This window comes from Dama dama, chromosome 25 (genome assembly GCF_033118175.1).
Source record: "Dama dama isolate Ldn47 chromosome 25, ASM3311817v1, whole genome shotgun sequence".
NCBI classification, from domain to species: domain Eukaryota; kingdom Metazoa; phylum Chordata; class Mammalia; order Artiodactyla; family Cervidae; genus Dama; species Dama dama.
Genome location: NC_083705.1, coordinates 69232110 through 69252097, shown reverse-complemented (window position 1 = coordinate 69252097; position 19988 = coordinate 69232110). Strand labels below are relative to the sequence as shown.

The 19988-nt window shown below is 44.1% G+C and overlaps 1 protein-coding gene across 2 annotated transcripts in view; it reads right to left on the bottom strand.

Annotated features, from left to right (window-relative positions):
* SEMA5A (semaphorin 5A) overlaps positions 1–19988 on the bottom strand; it is a 539339-nt gene that overhangs the window by 342494 nt on the left and 176857 nt on the right. The window contains exons 3-4 of one of the 2 annotated variants that reach the window (XM_061129337.1): positions 12443–12503; positions 8267–8461 (exon numbers count right to left, since the gene is read on the bottom strand). In XM_061129337.1, coding sequence (XP_060985320.1) covers positions 8267–8387 — 121 coding nt within the window. In that variant the 5' untranslated portion in view covers positions 8388–8461; positions 12443–12503. The remainder of the gene's footprint in view (positions 1–8266; positions 8462–12442; positions 12504–19988) is intronic. The other variant, XM_061129336.1, reaches the window with a different exon arrangement.

Here is a 19988-nt window from a genome sequence, read left to right as displayed (position 1 = left end):
ACATGACACCACTTATACGTAGAATCTAAAATATAACACAAACGAACCTTTATTGATGAAACAGAAAGAGACTCACAGACATAGAGAACAGACACTGCAGCTCCCAGGGGGGAGGGGAGGGGAGGGACCGGATGGGTTGGGAACTGGGGGTTAGCAGATGTCAACTATTACATGTAAAATGGATAACAACAAGGTCTACTGTAGAGTACAGGGAATTATATTCAATAGCCTGTAATAAACCATAATGGAAAAGAATATGAAAAGGAATGTGTGTATATATATATATATATGCATAACTGATATACTCTGCTGTACAGCTGAAATTAACACAACCTTGTAAATCAACTAGCCTTCAAATAAAATTTATAAAAATACTAAGCGCTGTCAGCTAAGACACTGAAGATAGGCCTCCAAATTAGTCATAACATTAAAGTTGCAAGTCCAAGTAAGCCTGAGTCCAGCATGCCTCACTCCAGCAGTGGTCTTTCTCTATGCATCCTGTGAAATTGCTCTAATTCCTATAACTGGCTCAGGCTCTCTAAACAGCCAGCCTGCTGGGTAAACTTTAATCAATAAACAAACAAAAGCAGAATGTGGCGCTATCCCCTTAAGTGGACATTAAACATTTAAAACTCATTTGGAAGATGGTTATGAGAGTCAGTAAGCATGCTGAGAAACATGTTGTCTGGAAGGGTCAGTATTTTCCCCCTCTTTATTGGAACAGATATTTAAGCAATTGACAAGGACGTAAGTGTGAAGCATCTGTCATGGGTTAGGGTGTTTTAGCAGCCACTGCGTGATCAGGGATAAGTATTCTAGACCATGCAGTCAAGGGACCAACCGTGCAAACACAGCAAGCTGCTAGGGCTTCTTGAGCAATGAACTCCACAAGACAAGAGGAGCCTGGAATGGCAAATATTTCACCAAGATCCTGCCAGCATCTTCTGCCCAACTAGGCAAATCGAATCAAGACCTCAATGAAACATGCTTAGCTGTGATGAAATGTTCCTGTAGATGCTTCTTGAGTAGAATCTCATGCAGGGTGACTCCAACGTATAAAACTAAATCATGAAATTTGAAATATACCCCAAATATCAAGATCTTAAACATCAAGGTGATCCAGTCCTGCCTTTATTGCTTTCTCATCCATGTTTCGTTTTACTTTCTCAAACCGTTTGTAGAGAGCACAGAGAAGGGCTTAGGGGGCGTAGCTGTGGCCACCTGCTCAGCTATAAAAGGAGCCATTTCAAGGGCTGACTGGGCTCTGAAGAGTCCTGGGGAATCTTTTGTGTCTGTTTTGGGTCAACAGTCTTATCCTTTCTTAAGAATGGCACTTCCTTCCTAAAGCCCCAACCTCTTGGCCCACAGCCTGCCTGCTCCTTCTCAGCGAAGATGGAGTCCTGGGCAACCCCCTCCTCTGACTGCCCTGCATCCTGGGTCCCCCGGCCTTCCTCCCTCTGGGCTCCCTGGGGGCGGGGTCTGCTTCCTGGGAGCTAATCCCTCACCTGTCCCCCGCATCCTGTCCCCTCCTACAGCCCTGGGGGCTCTGTCTAGTCAATTCCCTCCCCCTGTCTTTTCTCTCTTCACCATCACCATTTAAAGAGGATTAAATAATGTTCTCTTAAAAGCTATTCCCTATCCTTACATCCCTGCCTACTTGAAACAATAATTCTCTATTTTTTTTATATCTATCTCTTCACGTCACACACACCCCTCACTCATTGCCATCTAGTTTCAGCCCCGTCACTGCTCAAAGCTGCACTGGTAAATGTCATTTGCTACGGGTTGAATATGTCCTGTAGATGACACCTCACATGACATACCCTTACGGCAGAAAGTGAAGAACTAAAGAGGCTCTTGATGAAAGTGAAAGAGGAGAGTGAAAAAGTTGGCTTAAAACCTAACATTCAGAAAACTAAGATCATGGCATCTGGTCCCATCACTTTATCGCAAATAGATGGGGAAACAATGGAAACAGTGACACACTTTATTTTGGGGGGCTCCAAAATCACTGCAGATGGTGACTGCAGCCATGAAATTAAAAGACATTTGATCCTTGGAAGAAAAGCTATGACCAACCTAGACAGCGTATTAAAAAGCAGAGACATTACTTTGCCAACAATGGTCCATCTAGTCAAAGCTATGGTTTTTCTAGTAGTCATGTATGGATGTGAGAGTTGGACTATAACAAAAGCTGAGTGCCAAAGAATTGATGCTTTTGAACTGTGGTGTTGGAGAAGACTCTTGAGAGTCCCTTGGACTGCAAGGAGATCCAACCAGTCAATCCTAGAGGAAAACAGTCCTGAATATTTATAGGAAGGACTGATGCTGAAGCTGAAACTCCAAAACTTTGGTCACCTGATGCAAAGAACTGACTCACTTCTAAAGACCCTGATGGGGTAAAGATTGAAGGCAGAAGGAGAAGGGGGCAGCAGAGGATGAGATGGTTGGATGGCAACACCAACTTGATGGATATGAGTTTGAGCAAGCTCTGGGAGTTGGTAATGGACAGGGAAGCCTCATGTGCTATAGTCCATGGGGTCAGAAAGAGTTGGACATGCCTGAGCAACTGAACTGAACTGAATATGTCCACCAAAAAGATATGCTGAAGTCCTAACCTCATGTACCTGTGATGACTATGATCTTACTTGGACATAGGGTCTTGAGGTAATTAATTCAGATTTAGTCATGCTGGGTTAGGGTGGGCCCTAAATTCAATAGAGTTCCTATTCTTATAAAAAGAAGAGAAGGCAAGAACAGCCACACAGAGAATGTCATGTGACTACAGACTCAGAGACTGCAGTGATGGGTCCACAAGCCAAGGAACACAGTAGATTGCTGACAACCACCAGAAGCTAGGATATGGAAAAGAAGAATTCTTCCCTGGAGCCTTCAAAGAGAGTACAGCTCTGCTGACATCTTGTTTTTGGACTTCCAGCCTCCAGAACTATAAGAGAGGATGTTGTTGTTGTTGTTTTAAATCATCTAGTTTATAGTATCTGGTTGCAGCAACACTGGGAAATGAATACACCATTGCTGACAGTCTCTAGGAGGTTAACCATCTGTTCTAGTTTTCTGAAAATACAGTAGAGTTTTCAGTGCACGTGCTAAGTCATTTCAGTCATGTCCAGCTCTTTATGACCCTATCGACTGCAGCCTGCCAGGCTCCTCTGTCCATGGGATTCTCCAGTCAACCATGCGTGGCTGTGCCCTCCTCCAAAGGATCTTCCCGACCCAGGGATCAAATCTATGTCTCAGAACTTTCAGTGCTACACCCCAAAAAAAGCCTGGGGAAAATCAGGGTGAGTCTGTCACCCTGCCTTCTGGCCCAGATATTCTGACGGTCACTTCCCTCTTGAAAAATCTCTGGTACCCATGATACCAGCTCTCAACTAGTTAACTCCATCTGATGGCAGCTAGGAACTCAGATTTCTCAACCTCACCTCACCGTTTCAGATTTCCCTTCTTTACTCCACCTGGAATCAACAGCCAAGAACTTGGGGTTCCTACTCAGTGCCTCCTGGTCCCTCCTTGAAAACATCAACAACCTCGTCTGCAGATTTCCAGAATCCACCCAGCTCTTCACATTCTGCGACACCTCCTGCAGCTCAGGCCCTCCTGCCCTCATCACCGCTCCCTCTGGTCACAGCAGCAGCCCCAGGGTCGGCTCTTTCCGCTGCCAGTTCACCTTCCACGCTGAGCCTGTGCAGACAGAGGGGCCCTTCTAGAGATGCCTCTGACGCCCTGCATTATTGAATCTTCCCTCTAAGTCTCATCTCCCTCCACCTCCTCTCCATAATCTGAACTGAGATTTCATGGCTCACTGGTCTTGTCACTTGCCAAAACCTGCTGGGCTCCCTCCGTGAGACTCGTAAACACCTTCTCACAGTCATCTGGGACTCAGCTCTGGTCTTGCAGCATCCTAAAAAGAGTCCTCAGCCACTCCTCTGCTCAAGCACTCCTCTGCATCCCAGGCTGTTGGTTCAGACACCTTTTCCCTGGGCTCCCACGCACCCAGCAAAGACACCTCTGTGAGGGCCCTTAATAGAAAGGAACACAACAGCCCTTTCCATCTGTATTCCTTAAGACATTCTAAGCCCTTAAGAGGAACTATGTTTTTTACCTCTGTCTCCTCAATATTTAGCACAGACTCCGGTACATAATAGGCACCTATTAGATGTTAGTTGAATGTTCACTCCAAATTTTATTTTTTTATTTATTGGTTAATTGGAGGATAATTGCTTTACAGTATGATGGTGTCTGCAGTACAATAATGCAAATGAGTCATGTTGCTGCCGCTGCTAAGTCGCTTCAGTCGTGTCCGACTCTGTGCGACCCCATAGACAGTAGCCCTCCAGGATCCCCCGTCCCTGGGATTCTCCAAGCAAGAACACTGGAGAGTGGGTTGCCATTTCCTTCTCCAATGCACGAAAGTGAAAAGTGAAAGTGAAGTCGCCCAGTCATGTCCGACTCATAGCAACTCCATGGACTGCAGCCCACTAGGCTCCTCCATCCATGGGATTTTCCAGGCAAGAGTACTGGAGTGGGGTGCCATTGCCTTCTCCGAATGACTCATAACTATACATACACACCCACACAGGTATCCCCCACTTTAGAGCCTCCCTCAGCCCTCCCGTCCCTCTCCTCCAGGTCATCACAAGATGCCAGGCTGGGCTCCCTGTGCTATATCACAGCTTACCACTATTTATCTATTTTACACATGATAGAGAATATGGGGCTTCCCAGGTGGCGCTAGTGATAAAGAACCTGCCTCCCAATGCAGGAGAGGCAGGTTCAATCCCTGGGTCAGGAAGATGCCTTGGAGGAGGGCATAGCAACGTATTCTTGGTATCCCATGGACAGAAGAGCCTGGGCAGGGGCGGGGGGATGCTATAGCCTATAGGGGCACACAGAGTCTGACATGACTGAAGCAACTTAGCATGCAGGAGGAGTGTATATGTCAGTGCTCTTTCCTCAATTCTTCCTACCCTCTCCTTCCACCGCTGGGTCCACACGTCCTTATAAAAATCCAGTTTAAAAGTATGTTGAGATGCCATTGATGCACTATGCATGCATGCGTACTCAGTAGCTCAGTCATATCTGACTTATTGTGACCCCATGGACTGTAGTCAGCTAGGCTCTTCTGTCAATGGAATTTTTCAGGCAAGAATACTGGAGTGGATTGCCATTTCCTTCTCCAGGGGATCTTCCTGACCCAGGGACTGAAGCCATGTCTCTTGTGTCAGCAAGCGGGTTCTTTACCACTGAGCCACCTGGGAAGCCTCTGATGAACTATGGGGTTGTCCCAAATCCCAAAGCCTAACAGTGTGCTCTGCTGGAAAGGCTGCTATCATATCCAGAGCAAGGAGAATGCAAAATGGCACAACCCTCATAAAAGGGAATCAGGCAAGATCTAACAAAACCACAGGTGCATTCACACTTTGACCCAGCAATCCCAATTCTAGACAGCTCTGCCAATAGCACACTTGTAAAAACATCAAAAGATTGTTCCAGGAGGTACTGCACATTGTAACACTATACATGATCACATCCCCCAGTAAGGAGTTGTTGAATAGACTGGAGCTCCTTCCACAGACGAGAGCCATGTGACTATGAGTAGAAGTGACATAAATCCACGTTACTGAGGCATGGACACCAGGGCATATCATGATGTGAAAAACTGCTCGATAGAGAGAATTTTGTATACATGCTACTTTTTAGGAAAAGAGGGTATGAATATATCTGTTCATGTAAATGTGTATGTGTGGAATATTGTTTATATTAAAAAAGAAACAAAAACCAATAAACTATAAGTAAAAGGTGAGCTAAAAGCAGAAAGAAGGAACAAGGTAAGGAAAACAGAGTGAAGTCAGTTTCTCCAAACACCCTTATTAATTGGGCTTTAAAATATTACAGAATTATGTAAATTTTGAAAAATCTCAAAAATCAAATGTGAAATTAACAATGTTTTGAGTTGATGGCCCAACCATACAAACGGAAATTCTTTCAATTTCAAAGCAGTAATTTTGCTTCAATTATCCAGTGTGATTCATACCCTGATGACTAAAAGAAAAATCACACGAAAGGGTTTTCTGTAGTCAACAAGGACTAGAGTTGCACAAAACCATTATTCTGAAACAACTGAGTGTGTATTGCAGGAAAAGGCAAAGGAATAATTACATTGACCTGCAGAGACAGGAGTCTGCGCAGCAGAGAAAGACAGAGACACAGAATGGAAGAGGTCCAGAAGAGATCCCTAGAGTCCTCGAGATGAACTGGAAGCATCCAGAACAATCATAGTGCGCTGTGGAGAACGCTTTCCTTGGCTCTGTACACTGACAAGACCTCACTTTAGCCACTCCTATGCTCCAATCAGATAAAAACAGCTGCTTCTTAGGTCAATGGAAGGAAATGGATAAGAGGAGTGAGGGGCATCTTGCTATCCTAGAGAATAATGAAGCCATTAAAGGCTACTCGAGGTGTCTCAGAAAAGCTCAGGAGCGTCCCCGCCCCTAACCTTGAAATGTGATCACTGCACCATCTACAAGAATAGAAGCTGCAATTAATTGAAATATATCAAATATTGAAGTCCATATATTAAGAATAACTCTAATAAACAACTTGTTTTAAAAAAAGCAAACATAACATTTTATTTGTCCCCTTTGGATAATGTTAGAGAACTAACTAACTGGACTGTTGAAAAAAATGGCAAAGGAAAGAAAAGAAAAATAAGCATTCACTCTGCCTTTCCTATGTCAGATGCACCCTTAGAAAATTCAAATAGTTGAGGGAAATAGTTTATGTTTTAATTATGTTTTAAATAATTATGTAGAAATAATTTAACCATTAAATGAAGAAAGAGTAGGGAAATGTGAGACTCCTAGTTTTGCACTCATGAATGAATCAGAAGATTTAGATGAATGAATGAATGAATGATCATCAGTGACTGATTATTTCATACTGCAGTGAAGGACAGGGCACCACCCATGACACAGTAGAGACAAAAAGATGCACTCCTGAATCTGAGTGGCCTCTCACTATCACTCCTAGTTTATAGAAACATTAGGGACAGAAGAACATCTCAATGACACCAATGGGAAGCAATGTGGAAACTCTACAGGACAATGAACTTACGTTTTTTTAAAGATGAACTTGCAAGTGGAGCAACAAAAACAACAAAACACAGTGAAAGATGAGGAGACTAGAGAGATATACCGACCAACCGCAATATGTGAACTTCACTCCGCTCCTGACTCAACACAACTGTTAACAAAGCAAGGGGCAAGCATTCCTGAGGCCATCAGGCGTCTCCCAGGACTCACGTGATGGTTGCTAATTTTATGGCATTGGTTTATGTTTGGGCTTTTGACTGTTTTGGTGTGATTACTGTAGTATGAATTCCTCATCTTTGATATTCAAGAAATGAACTGTTATGACAAAATTATATGATTTATTGAATTTGCTTCAAAATAATTTGGTGAATGTGGGTGGAGCATGGGTAGGGATTTAAAAGAAAAAAGGCGGGCCAAGAATGAATAAATCCAGGGGTTCAGTGTTCCTTAGACTTTAGAATAGATTCTAATTTTGTATACATTTCAAAATTTTTGTGATACAAAAGTTACAAAATAAAAAACTAGTGGATGAATTATTAAAATACAATGTCTGATCGTACTTGGCTTCATGATATAAGTGTGATTTCCTTGAAGATAGAGACAAGGACTAGTTTACCTTTCACCCTAAATGCCTTTAAGTGTTCAGGGGTAAAGAACCCTAAAAACTTTTGATGAATTAAATAATAAAAGAATGTGTACACATACTAATCAATTGATCCTACAGATCTGTGGAAATATTTGAGACAACAAAAGAATTCTGTCTGCCATGCAGTGCCAGATGAAGACAAAGGCATACACTGTGTGGTAGGACTCGGGCTTTGTTGAGAAATGCTGAAGTGAAGAATTTTTTGTTTTGCTTGGTGTGTTGTTATTTCTGTGGGTCACATTTTTCTCCCCTGCTTCACACGCCTAGGGGGCTGACAGCACCTGTCAAGTAAACGTGGCCTCAACAATGGGATTGTCTATCTGTGATAATTCTGACCTTGAATTCTTCTCAGTTTCAAACTATGAAACACTCAGGATGGGGGATTGCGTATTTTCGCTCTGATTTTAAACAAAAGTCACAGAACAACAGAGGGATAACCGCTGCTATCCTGAGCATGAAACTTGCACTTAAATGGTGCCTTTGCAATGCGAGCGTGCCCGACTCTCACCTTTATAGGAAATGACCGGGTGCTCTGCTCTCTGGCACAGAGACGCGTCTGTCTCTGGCTGGGCGAGTCTCCACCACCCCAGGCTCGAGAGCAGCCACGCGATGACGCAGGGTCCCTTCATGGTGGGCAGGAGACCGTCAACACTGGGCACTTGTCTAACCAGAAGCTCGTGGTCCTGTCATGTGTGGAAAGTGCCTAGAACACACAGAAGAGAACAGGTACATGAACATGGGCTCAGGTTTTTAGTAGGCGGTCTTTCGGTAAAGCCTCAGCACTCTAGTTAAACAGAGAGAGAGACTTGGAGTACCTAGAAAAACATCCCTTTTTCTAGAAAATATTTCAGAAATGTGTACATGTATATATACAGGCTTCCCAGGTGGCGCTAGTGGTAAAGAACCCACCTGTCAATGTAGCAGACATAAGAAACACAGCTTCCATCCCTGGGTCTGGAAGATCCCCCGGAGAAGGAAATAGCAACCCACTCCAGTATTCTTGCCTGGAGAATCCCATGGACAGAGGAGCCTGGTGGGCTACAGTCCGTGGGGTCACAGAGTTGGACACAACTGAAGCGATTTAGCATATATATATATATATATATATATATCTGAATCCAGACCTCTGTTTCTCCCAATAATTTTATGAGATAACCCATCCATTATAAAAGGGGAAATATTCACGCTTAAGCTCTATCGAGTTGTCATCGTCACCCCTGAAGAATGCGATTTAAGGCTTATGATCATGGATTGGCTTTTCCCTCGGAACACCATTCTTACCTCCCCGTGCAGACACAGATCTATATGTGGAAGCCCGCAGAATTCCTCCCCTTCCCTTTTCAAAATACAAAAACCCCTATTAAAGAAGGCCATGAGCATTGTCCTATCCTAATAACCTGATTAATATCATGCCCCCAACTCTTAAAAATCATCCACAGTGGGTGAGTTTATCCTTTGAAACTTACAGGTGACCTGCCTGCAAACTTTCTGGCTAGCGATCAAGTGTGAATCAAATAAAACCTAAGTGGAGCACCTACTGGGTGAAATGAAATTACGGCGCTGGGAGCTGAGAGACTTTAAAGAGCATGAATAATTTAAAAGATTAATAAGCTTTAAAATAAGATAGGCTTATAAAAATAAGAATAATCCAAGCTGTTGGAAAACCATAAAAGGAAGTTGCAGTGCTGTGAGGGTTAGGGGACAGAGCACGCTGCTATTTAGGGGAATCAAGGATGGGCCCAAGGAGGACTTCATATTTGAGTTTAATCGTGGAGGATAAAGAGGATTTCAACAGACAGAGATTTCCGGAAGTAATCCAGAAGAGGATGAAAAGACTCACTGGATGGGGTAAGAGGAAGGATCAGGCTGCACGTGCTGGGAACAGTTTACCGTACTTGACCTGGACCCCAGAGGATGTAAAGGGGAGAAGTGAGAAGCAGCTGAGACAGCAGGTTGGGTCAAGATGTGGAAGGTGAATGATACTGAGGTCTGAGGTCTCTATTTTCATAACAATAAGCTACCACAGTATGTTAACATTAGAAGAAATGTTAACAAGATCACTCTCACCAGAGTGCACATAGGAAATCGGGTAAAGAAGAGCATAAAGGTGGAGAAGTGAAAGTGAAGCTATGGCAACTGTCCAGAGAGGAATCAGTGGAGCTGTGATTTCGGGGGCTTCAGTGCCAACAGAAATTAAGGCAAAGCCAGTAAATATGTCATGTGATGGGCAATGGGAAGTCCAGAAAATTAAAGATGTCATAGATTCTTCAACCTTCCTCCCACCAAAAGCTGGATCTGCACCCCTCCCCTGCAACCCCGAACCTGGGCCGGCTCTCTGGTCGCCCCGCTCAGCCAAATACAATAGAAGGGACGACACCCCCACTTCCAGGCTCTCAGCCCTAGAGGCCGGCAGTTCCCGCTTCCTGTCCCTCTGATCACACCCTCTGGGGCACGGGGACGCGGGGTCAGAAGTTTAGTGCCCCGGAAACCGCCAAGCCAGAGAGACCACATACAGGTCCTCCTAGCGTTATCTCCCACACAGTCCAGATTCCCAGCCAGCCCCACCCAGACGCCTGATACGTGAATAAAGCCGAAACCCACCGGGTGACTTCATTAAGTATCCCAAGAGTACAGGCAATTAGTGGAGCCCGGCCCAACTTCCTCATAAATGGCTATTGTTCCAATCTGTTAAATTTGGAGGAACAGAAAGCAAAAAGCACAGATGGACTCAAAGAATGTAAGTCACTCGGAGGATAGTGAGGCCACTTTTCCAAATATGAAAAACAACAGAAGAAGTTTTAGAGGAGGATATGATCATTTGGTTTGGTGTGTGTTGGGTTTAAGATGCTGAGAGAACACTTAAGGAAACGCAGCAGACTGTGGAAAATCCATGGCGGATGCTCAGAAAAGAAAAAAAGAAAGAATGCAAAGACAGCATATAATATTTAGAATGGTTAAAATCATGGGTGTGGTTCAGACTCATGAAACATGAGAGGGGGAAAAATTGGCTAAAGAGAAGTGTTTATTTAGAAGTTGTTCAAGAAAAGTAACCACACAAAAATGAGAGAAGAAACACAGAGCATCTCGCAAATATAGCACCACGGGGGCCAAATTAAGTTGGAGGGAGGACAGAAACAACACACTTTAAAAAGAGACCTCATCAACTGTACCCTGATGAGGCAGAGCAAAGACCACTGGCTTTATTTAGTCAAAGAACAGTCAGTGGTCAATTTTGGAGTCAGTTTCAGAAAAATAGGAGACAGAATCCATGACCCAAGGAACCAAGAAGGGAACGGATGAAGCAAAAGAGGGACAGAATATTTGTGGTACCTTGAATGTTAGGTAACCCCAGAAAACTCAATGAAGTCAGATAAGCACTAAGAGATCAAAGTTCAGAAAATTTTAGGATACAGAAAACTGATCATTAAATGTGTCTCCTTTTCTGAGGAGTGGGGAATGGAGAAGAGAATGCAGATTTTAGAGGGAGAGGTAGTACAAGATCCAGAAAAACAGGTGACAAAGGATTAAGGTTCCAGAAGAGAAGGTGGTCATGAAAAAGAAGAAAAGGGCTTCATCTTTTAAAAGGGAGTGTGTTCATGAATATATGGTAAGGGACTGTACAGTCCACAGAATTCTCCACACCAGAATAATGGAGTGAGTAGCTATTCCCTTCTCCAGGGGATCTTCACAACCCAGGGATCGAACCCAGGTCTCCCGTATTGCAGGTAAATTCTTTACCAGCTGAGCCACAAGGGAAGCCCAAGAATACTGGAGTGGGTAGCCTGTCCCTTCTCCAGGGGATCTTCCAAACCCAGGGATCGAAGCCAGGTCTCCCACATTGCAGGCAGAGTCTTTACCAGCTGAGCCACCGAGAGAGGGTGGTTATGAAAAGGAAGGAAGGGGCTTCATCTTTAAAAAGGGGGTGTGTTCATGAATATATGGGAAGATATCAAGATAGTGATGAAATAGAGATGATATCTCACTTTATGAGATATAAAGATGGAGAAAGCATGAAGCGGAGGGTACATCATCTTTCACAATCTCCACCTTCTGATTCCCGTTGACTCAATGTTCCCGGGGGGTAGAAATGTGCGAATTACACAGAGAAACAGGTGAAGGGGCTGCAAATCATGTCGAGGCAAGAGGATGGTGTCTGTGGGAGGGAGAGACCGTGAGCAAGAAAGGTGGAGGAAGGAATGCAGAGAAAAACTGGGATCCGGGGCACTTCCGTCAAGTTGGGGCCATGGCCCCTGCCCAGAGACAGCACGCTGTCACGGACAATGGAGTCCCAGTCACTGAGGAGTGGGGCGTAGAGATGAGAATGTAGATTTAAGAAGGAGAGGTAGTATAAGACCCAGAAAAACAGAGGTGCCGAAAGATTATGGTTCCAGTAGAGAGGGTGGCTATGAAAAGGATCAAAGGGATTATAAAATTAAAAGCATGGTTATAGTGGATTATAAAATTAAAAGCATGATTAATTTCACCCTTGGAAGTGGGGTCACAGTCTGCAAAACTGGAGACTGCTCTAGAATGCCAGCTTAGAGGTGAATACAGGGACCCAAAGGGAATACTGGGGTCCCTGTGACCTGAGGCTTATGACGTCTCACCAAATGACGTATCTTAATAGGATTTTGGGACACAAAGACACTACTATGTATAAAACAGATAATCAAAAAGGACCTACTTAGCGTACAGCACAGCAAACTCTCCTCAATTTTCTGTAATAACTTACATGGGAAAAGAATCTGAAAAAGAACAAATGTATGTGTATCTGGAATTAAATCACTTTGTTATGCACCTGAAACTAACACAACATTATAAATCAATTCTTTGTTGTTGCTGTTTAGTCACTAAGTTGTGTCAGACTCTTTTGCAACCCCATGGACTAGCCCGCCAGGTTCGTCTGTCCATGGGATTCTCCAGGCAAGAATACTGGAGAGGGTTGCCATCTCCTTCTCGAGGACATCTTTCCAACCAGGGATCAAACCCATGTTGCCTGCATTGGCGGGCAGATTCTTTAACCCCTGAGCCACCAGGGAAGCCCAACTCTACCCCAGTATAAAATAAGAAATTAAATTAAAAAAAAAAGAATAACAGCTGTCAGAGGTGTTCGGGTGTAACTTTGTTCTGTTCAGAGCAAGGCGTAGAGCACCCTCACCAATCCACCCGGGGAGGGTTGCAGGTATTATCACTGCCCCACATCACAAAAAAAAAAATTGGTGATGATTAAAAATATATATAGGAAAGCTAATGAAAGTAACACTGAAGGCTCAACAGGTGCTAGCTAGCTTTGTGACAGGCAGCGCCCCGAGCACTGACACCCACGCCCAGCACCCACCAGGCGCCTAGAGCAGTATCTCTGACACTCCGACTCCCCCTGAGCAGCATCCGTCACGGAGATGGACGGGGACACGGCCACCTCGACCTCTGAGACCGAGCTCGCGTCACCTGGAGGCTAAAAGCAAATTCTTTCTCTTGCAGATCGCTTTTCAATGTGTCAGATCCAAGGCAACCCAGAAACTTCTGTTAACTATGGAACAAGCCACACAGACAATGACCAATTGGGACTGTCCTACATTTACGACAGCCATGCGTTCCTATCTCAGTCCTGACTTCTTTGCCTCCTGAAGGAAAGGTGAAGAAAAATAACACAAATGCCCGACCTGTCCCCTCCCTGGGATTTTGGAAGTGATGATTAGAGAAGGAAATGCCGTGTCAAGGGAAAGAGCAGCTAAAATGGGAGAGACCTGTGGTTTGATGGGGAGGAGATGAAATTACAGGTTTGCCGTGTTAAGCTAAGGGAAGCACATTTAATGAGAACAGGTGATTTTTAGAAGTTTATAATTTTCAGACTGTAACATGTTACCTTTTTTCCCTAAAATAAAGGCACTATAAACAGTCATCCTGGTAAGGTGCCAGGGAGGGGCATTCAGAGTCTTCATTTAGATCAGAGTTTTCTGAGCATCCTACCATCAAACTAACTCCTTGAACAGCCTTCTAGTCTAAGTGGGCTCAGATATAAACATCAGGCCCTTCCATCCTGGACTCTCACTTCTTAGTGGAATACCAGAGGCTGGGGAGAAGCACCTTTAAGTCAGCAAGTTCAGGGCCCAGTCTCAGACATATTGACACTTAGATCCAGGCAGTTCTTTGTTCTGGGAGCTGTTCTGTGCATTTAGCACCATTGCTGGCCTCTCTCTACCCACTCCCACCCAGTAACCAGTAGCATCCCACTATCTGTGCCACTGAAAATCGCCTCCAGATTTTATCAGATTGTCTTGGTTGATAATCTCTGATTTGAATGTGTCAAAATAACTCTCCCTCTTTAGAAATAAAAGAAGCTATCATCACTTGAAAGATTATTTTAAAATATGCTTATAAAAATTATTCAAGTGAATGTGTATGGAATACTTTCAGGAAAATTTCAAGAAAAATGAAAGTCACATTAATTAAAACTATTTAGCTCTGTCAGGGAAATACATGAGGAAGAAATTTTCAAAGGATCAATTTTAGGAAAAGTCGTTCGAATTCCATCCTAGCATCTCTGGAAAATTAAAAGTATGTTTGGTGAGTTGATCCTAAGCGAGTGATTTTGTCAATAGGAAGATTTATTACAGAGAGCCTGGTTGGGCTGCACAATCAAATCATTTTCGTTGCAGCTACTTCAAAATGCCTCCAGCCTTCTTTTCAGTTTCCTGATGTGGGAGGGAGGAGCCCTCTACAAGCTGGATCTAAAAAAGCAAAACTCTGTATCTGTGTGTTTGTGCAATAAATAACATTTCCCATTCACACCCACACTGCAAATGAATAGGCTTTGGGGAACAGAAAACAACTGTTGCTTTTAGTTTAAAAAAAAAATTACTGCTGTCAGAAGAAAAATCAAAAGAATGAAAGCTACACAAGAAGTTTTGCTTTGGAAACAAAGTCTCACTAGTTATTAATAAAAACAGATCCAAAATAAGCTTCATGTACCTCTTTTCAGGGGCGACTGGTTTTCTTCCAAGTCTTAGGTTAGAAGTGGCCACTGGTGTTGAGAGTCTGTGGAAACCTTGCCAGCCCAGCTCCCACCTGATGGCTTCAGGACCACCATCTCCGAAGGGATGAGGTCAGCTGAGAGAACTGACCCATGAGCTGCTTGGAGATGACCAGGAGGCTGAGCTCCACCCTCGCAGGAGCACACCGACCCTCGGGAAGACGCTCTGCATGTGCGTCTTAACTGTAAAACGTTACGGTCTTTGGTACCATCGGAAACGTGACAACATTTAGAAGATGGGGACGGACAGCTCTTCTAAAGGTCTGTGTTTACCCTCATCTTTCCAAGCATCTCGTGGCCCTCCTCCACGGGATCAGATGAGCTGCTCCCCCAGGGACTGAAGCCCCAGCCCAAAGCAAAAGTAGCAGAAGCACTGAAGAAACCAGCCTACCTTTGGTACAGACCACGAGCCTTACGCCCGCACACCCTGGCAAAGCCAAACGTGGCCTCTTGGAGTCTGTTGCACCATCAGCAGCTGCCAGGTAAAGAGCCCGGCCCCACTGAAACCCTCGCGAGATCTTCCCGCTGCCTTCCCAAGACAACCCCCTGCCCTTTCACCAACGCCCCACCTCCACCACTGCCAGCACCAAGGCTTCCCTCCAGCCTCTCCAGCCCAGCCATGGTCCTTCCGGTAAGCCTTGCACACGCATCTGCACATCTGTGGATGCCTCAGACCCACGTGTGTCCTGAGGCTTCCCACTACCCAAGGTCAAGGCTGGCCTCCACCTTCTGCACACACAGCAGTCGTCTACTCTGGCCAAGGTGGCAGATCCCCTGCGGCAAACCCTGATGAATCATGAACAGTCTCTACTTCCTCATCAAGGGGTCCACGGAAAGTCATAACCTTCCAGGTTTCTAAATTTTGACTTCTCTCTTTTTTTATCATAAACAAGTTATGGGTTAAACATGTAGTGACAGCCCCAAGTTAGGCATTCCAACAAGCTGAACTGGCCGTCTGAATGAATCAGAAACCACATAATTGATGTCCTATTTAGCATGGAGAGCTCACCCATCCCTCGCCACAGAGCAAGCACCCTTGTCAGGCTATTGATTCAGCCCCTTGGTACACAGGATACGAGAAGTGGCTCAAAAACTCATGAATTTGAGAGATGGAAGGGACATTTGAAGTCATCTCATCACTTTGCAGCAGAGAAAGCAACAGCTCAGATGGATTGAACGGATCTTACAGGGTAAGGTAAGATCGAGTGAACAGTGGCAGGCCACGTTAAAACAGGAGCAAAGCCCCCTGGCCCTTTGGCTGGCGCGCCTACCTTCCTGCTCACACTGGGAAGACCACACACTTAGGGCCACAAGAGATTCAAATCACACCCAGAAACACAGTTCTCTCTGTTAAGACTAAAGCATAACAGATGAACTCATGGCCTGGAAACAGGGGTCATCACTAATCCAGCCAGTCATTGAAGGATGCCACCTGTGGGCAAGGGAGAGCGCTCTGACACAGGCGCAAAGTGAAGAGGGCACAGTCTGGGCACTTCCAGCTCACAGGTGTGAGAAATCAAGCAAGTCAAAACCCACCTTTTGATAAACACCCAGTTATCCTAGAAGTAAGAGCAAATCTTAAGAGCCACAGGAAAAGGAGGAATCCCTCTGAATGAAGGAAGAAGCTGTGACTTCTAAAGGGTTCAAATTCAAGAAGAGGGAATAAAGGTCAGGGGCCATCCAAGCCCATGGGGTGTATTCAGAGCTGGAATGAGCCTGTTGAATGGGTCTGGGCTGTTTCCTCATCATAACATTAGACATTCCAGGTACTGAGCAGGAAATGACATTAAGTGAAGAACCAATAAAACAATAAACTTAAGTTAATGCAAGGTGTTCAAGTAAACAGATTGTTCTATTCTTTTTCAAAAACAATAACCAAACATTGCACTCTTTGGGAAATATAGCAAAATTAAAGTTTTCTTGTTACAGTACTGAGTCTATAAAGGAAATCAGGATGTTCACCAGGCATATTGCATCTTCAATTTTTAGGTACACTTTTGTAAAAGTTGAATCCTCTTTATATTGTTTTAACCCATGTACTGTGACTGCCAAATTTCAGCCAAAAGAGGTTGCACACAAATGAATTAGTGCAACAGTTTTAGGAATGTCTTAATGAAAACCCTGACCGCCCTCAAACACGGAACCCCTTCTGCGTGCCACCTTCAGGTAACTGAACAAGAAACCGACTTTCTTACTCACAGATTTTCATCATATCTGAACTGAGATGAGATGGAATTTCACGGCTATATAAAATGACCTCATGGTATAAAATGGGAAAAAGCAAACATTAAACTATTTTATACATTTCAATAATGGTTTGGCTCCAGTGACCTTATTTTATATCTCTCTTCAAAGGGAATTGTTATTACACTTTTGCCTTTTTCTCCTTGTTTAGTTCCAGATAGCCTGGAGGGATCATAAAAATAAATGAAGTCCATTAGATAAAATTATTATTTACACAAAGGCAATATTAATTTTATCTGTCAGCAGGTTTTAAAACTAAGTGAAATTTCATTCAATGTACTTCTGTGCTAGCTAAACCAAAAGAAACTCTTTCTAAAAAAAAAAAAAAACCTTAAATAATGGTCCCACAAGACAAGATAACTATTAATATATTTACAATTACTAAGGGATTGATCCAGAGAAGTTCCCTCAAGGCAGGAAACTCATATGGGCAGAACAAAATAATCACGTTATAAATGACTCCCATAGTGTGACAATTACTATTCATAGCTCCTGTTCATTTCTAGGTAAGATAGGCAGGCGGTGGAGCGACACTTTGTCTCTTGTCAACCAGAAGGTGTGATGTCGATGGTGACATGCAAAAGCATGCAACAGTGGCAGGAAGAAAAGAACGCTCTCCAACATCTCTACTCTGGTCAGCATCACTGATCACCTTGTGATTGCCAAGTCTGATGAGCTTATGCAACTGGGCATCTATCACCATGGCAACTGTGCTCATGACCTCTGCTCTTAAATGTCTCCCCAAACCCTCTCCTCCCTGGCTTCCTTAACCATGCCAACCTCCATGCAGTGTTCCATTGCATTCAGAACCCTTATTTCTCACTCTTCCCTTGAAATGAAGGTGCAACTCAGCCTTTCCCAAACATTCATTTCTTCTCCGTCCACACACTCTCAGTGGCCCATCTCTTCAAACTCAATGACTTGATACAGTTCCTAAAAGTGGGTGACTTCCAAGTCTATAAAGCTCTGCGAGACCTCTGTACATAATGCAGATCTATAAATCAAAATAGACCTCCTCCCAAAATAGACCTCTTCACATAAATCAGACAGAAGGACCCCATCTGAGGGTGACTTCCTTGTCTCCCTTATCAACTGTATCCTTTATGCCTACTTTCGCTCATCGCTGCTCCCCATCCATTCCGACATCCAAAGCATAATCCAAGGACTCACCCCATCTGCCCTCCTTCGTCTTCCCAAAGCTCCTCTGTCATTTTGTCACTGTGTTCTGACAACTCTCCCCCAACCCACTGGAAAAGACCCTGATGCTGGGAAAGATCAAGGGCAGGAGGAGTAGGGGACGACAGAGGATGAGATGGCTGGATGGCCTCACTGACTCAATGGACATGAGTTTGAGCAAACTCTGGGAGATGGTGATGGACAGGGAGGCCTGGTGTGCTGCAGTCCTTGGGGTCACAAAGAATCAGATACAACTGAGTGACTAAACAGCAACAACCCCTCCCCACCCTAAACACCCTCTCTATTTCTCACCTCTACAATATTGGCCATTTTTTGACAGATTTTCTTGCCTCCAGTTCCAGTTTTTAAGCTTCATCTCTGAGTAACAATCTTCTCTGATTCTTTCCCACTTTCCTCCACTCCCATGGGGCCCCGACACATCAACACTCATTTCTATTTGTCACCCTGAATTACAATTGCCTGTGTACATGCTCCATTCGAAAATCAGGCTACGACAATCCTAGCCTCTGGACAATACAGAAGGTACAGTGTATACACAAAAAAAAATTATCTCATGAGAAATGAGTCAGTGGAGAGAAACAAGGCACACTCGCACAAACCTCTCTACCTTCTTATCAATATTGATGCTTCCATTAAAATGCAATTCTTGTTCCCTTTCCTTCCATAACTCTGCTAGTCACTGTCACAGATGCTTTATTCCTCTATTAAAATTCTCTTAACATCTGGTCCAAATACAAGGATTCCCACGGTTTTGAGAAATGTCCTTTCTAAATGTCATAATTTTCCAATTAATGGTCAAAGGGATGAAGGGATTACTATAGGCAGACCAGCTAAAAAGAGGAAGTTTCGCTGGGCCTGGAAACATGAAAGCACATGGAAGATATAACCAAAGTTTGTGAACCCTGAGGGGTTTGGATAAGTTATTCTAGCACACCATAATTCGCTGCAACTGCTTGGAAAAAAAAATCATAGGATGAAAAAGGAAGAAATTACAACTCACAGCAGAAGTAAATTCATCAAATTCATTGTTGTAGGGTGAAAATACAAATAACTTGAAATAGCATCAGATAAATCTGGGGCTTCCCCAGTGGCTCAGCAGTAAAGAATCTGCCTGCAATGTAGGAGACTTTCAGGAGACAAGGGTCCAATCCCTGGGTTGGGAAGATCCCCTGAAAGAGGGAACGGCAACCCACTCAACATTCTTGCCTGGAAAATTCCATGGACAGAAGAGTCTGGTGGGCTACAGTCCATGGGGTCATAAAGAGTCAGACGTGACTGAGCACACACACAGCAGGTGGTAACAGATAAATGTACAGATAATAGACTACTAACAATTCGGGAAAACTACGGTGTTTAGTGAGAAGGCTGCTGATTGGTGTTTTCAGATTTCAGTTGGGAATGGCCCCGTGTGTGACATCTAATGATACCTATTAGGTCCACTGGGATTTCCCCAGTGGCTCAGATAGTAAAGAATCTGCCTGGAATGCAGGAGACCTGGGTTTGATCCCTGTGTTGGGAAGGGAAGATCCCCTGCAGAAGGGCAAGGCAACCCACTCCAGTATTCTTGTCTGGAAAATTCCATGGACAGAGGAGCCTGGTGGGCTACAGTCAATGGGGTCACAAAGAGTCAGACGCAACTTAGCATGCACGCACATTAAATCCAATGGACCAACATGTCAAAGCTTATTCACTGGAGTTCAAATCTGTTACACTCTTTGGCCTAAGAACAAAAAAGATAAACCTCACAAGCACTAAT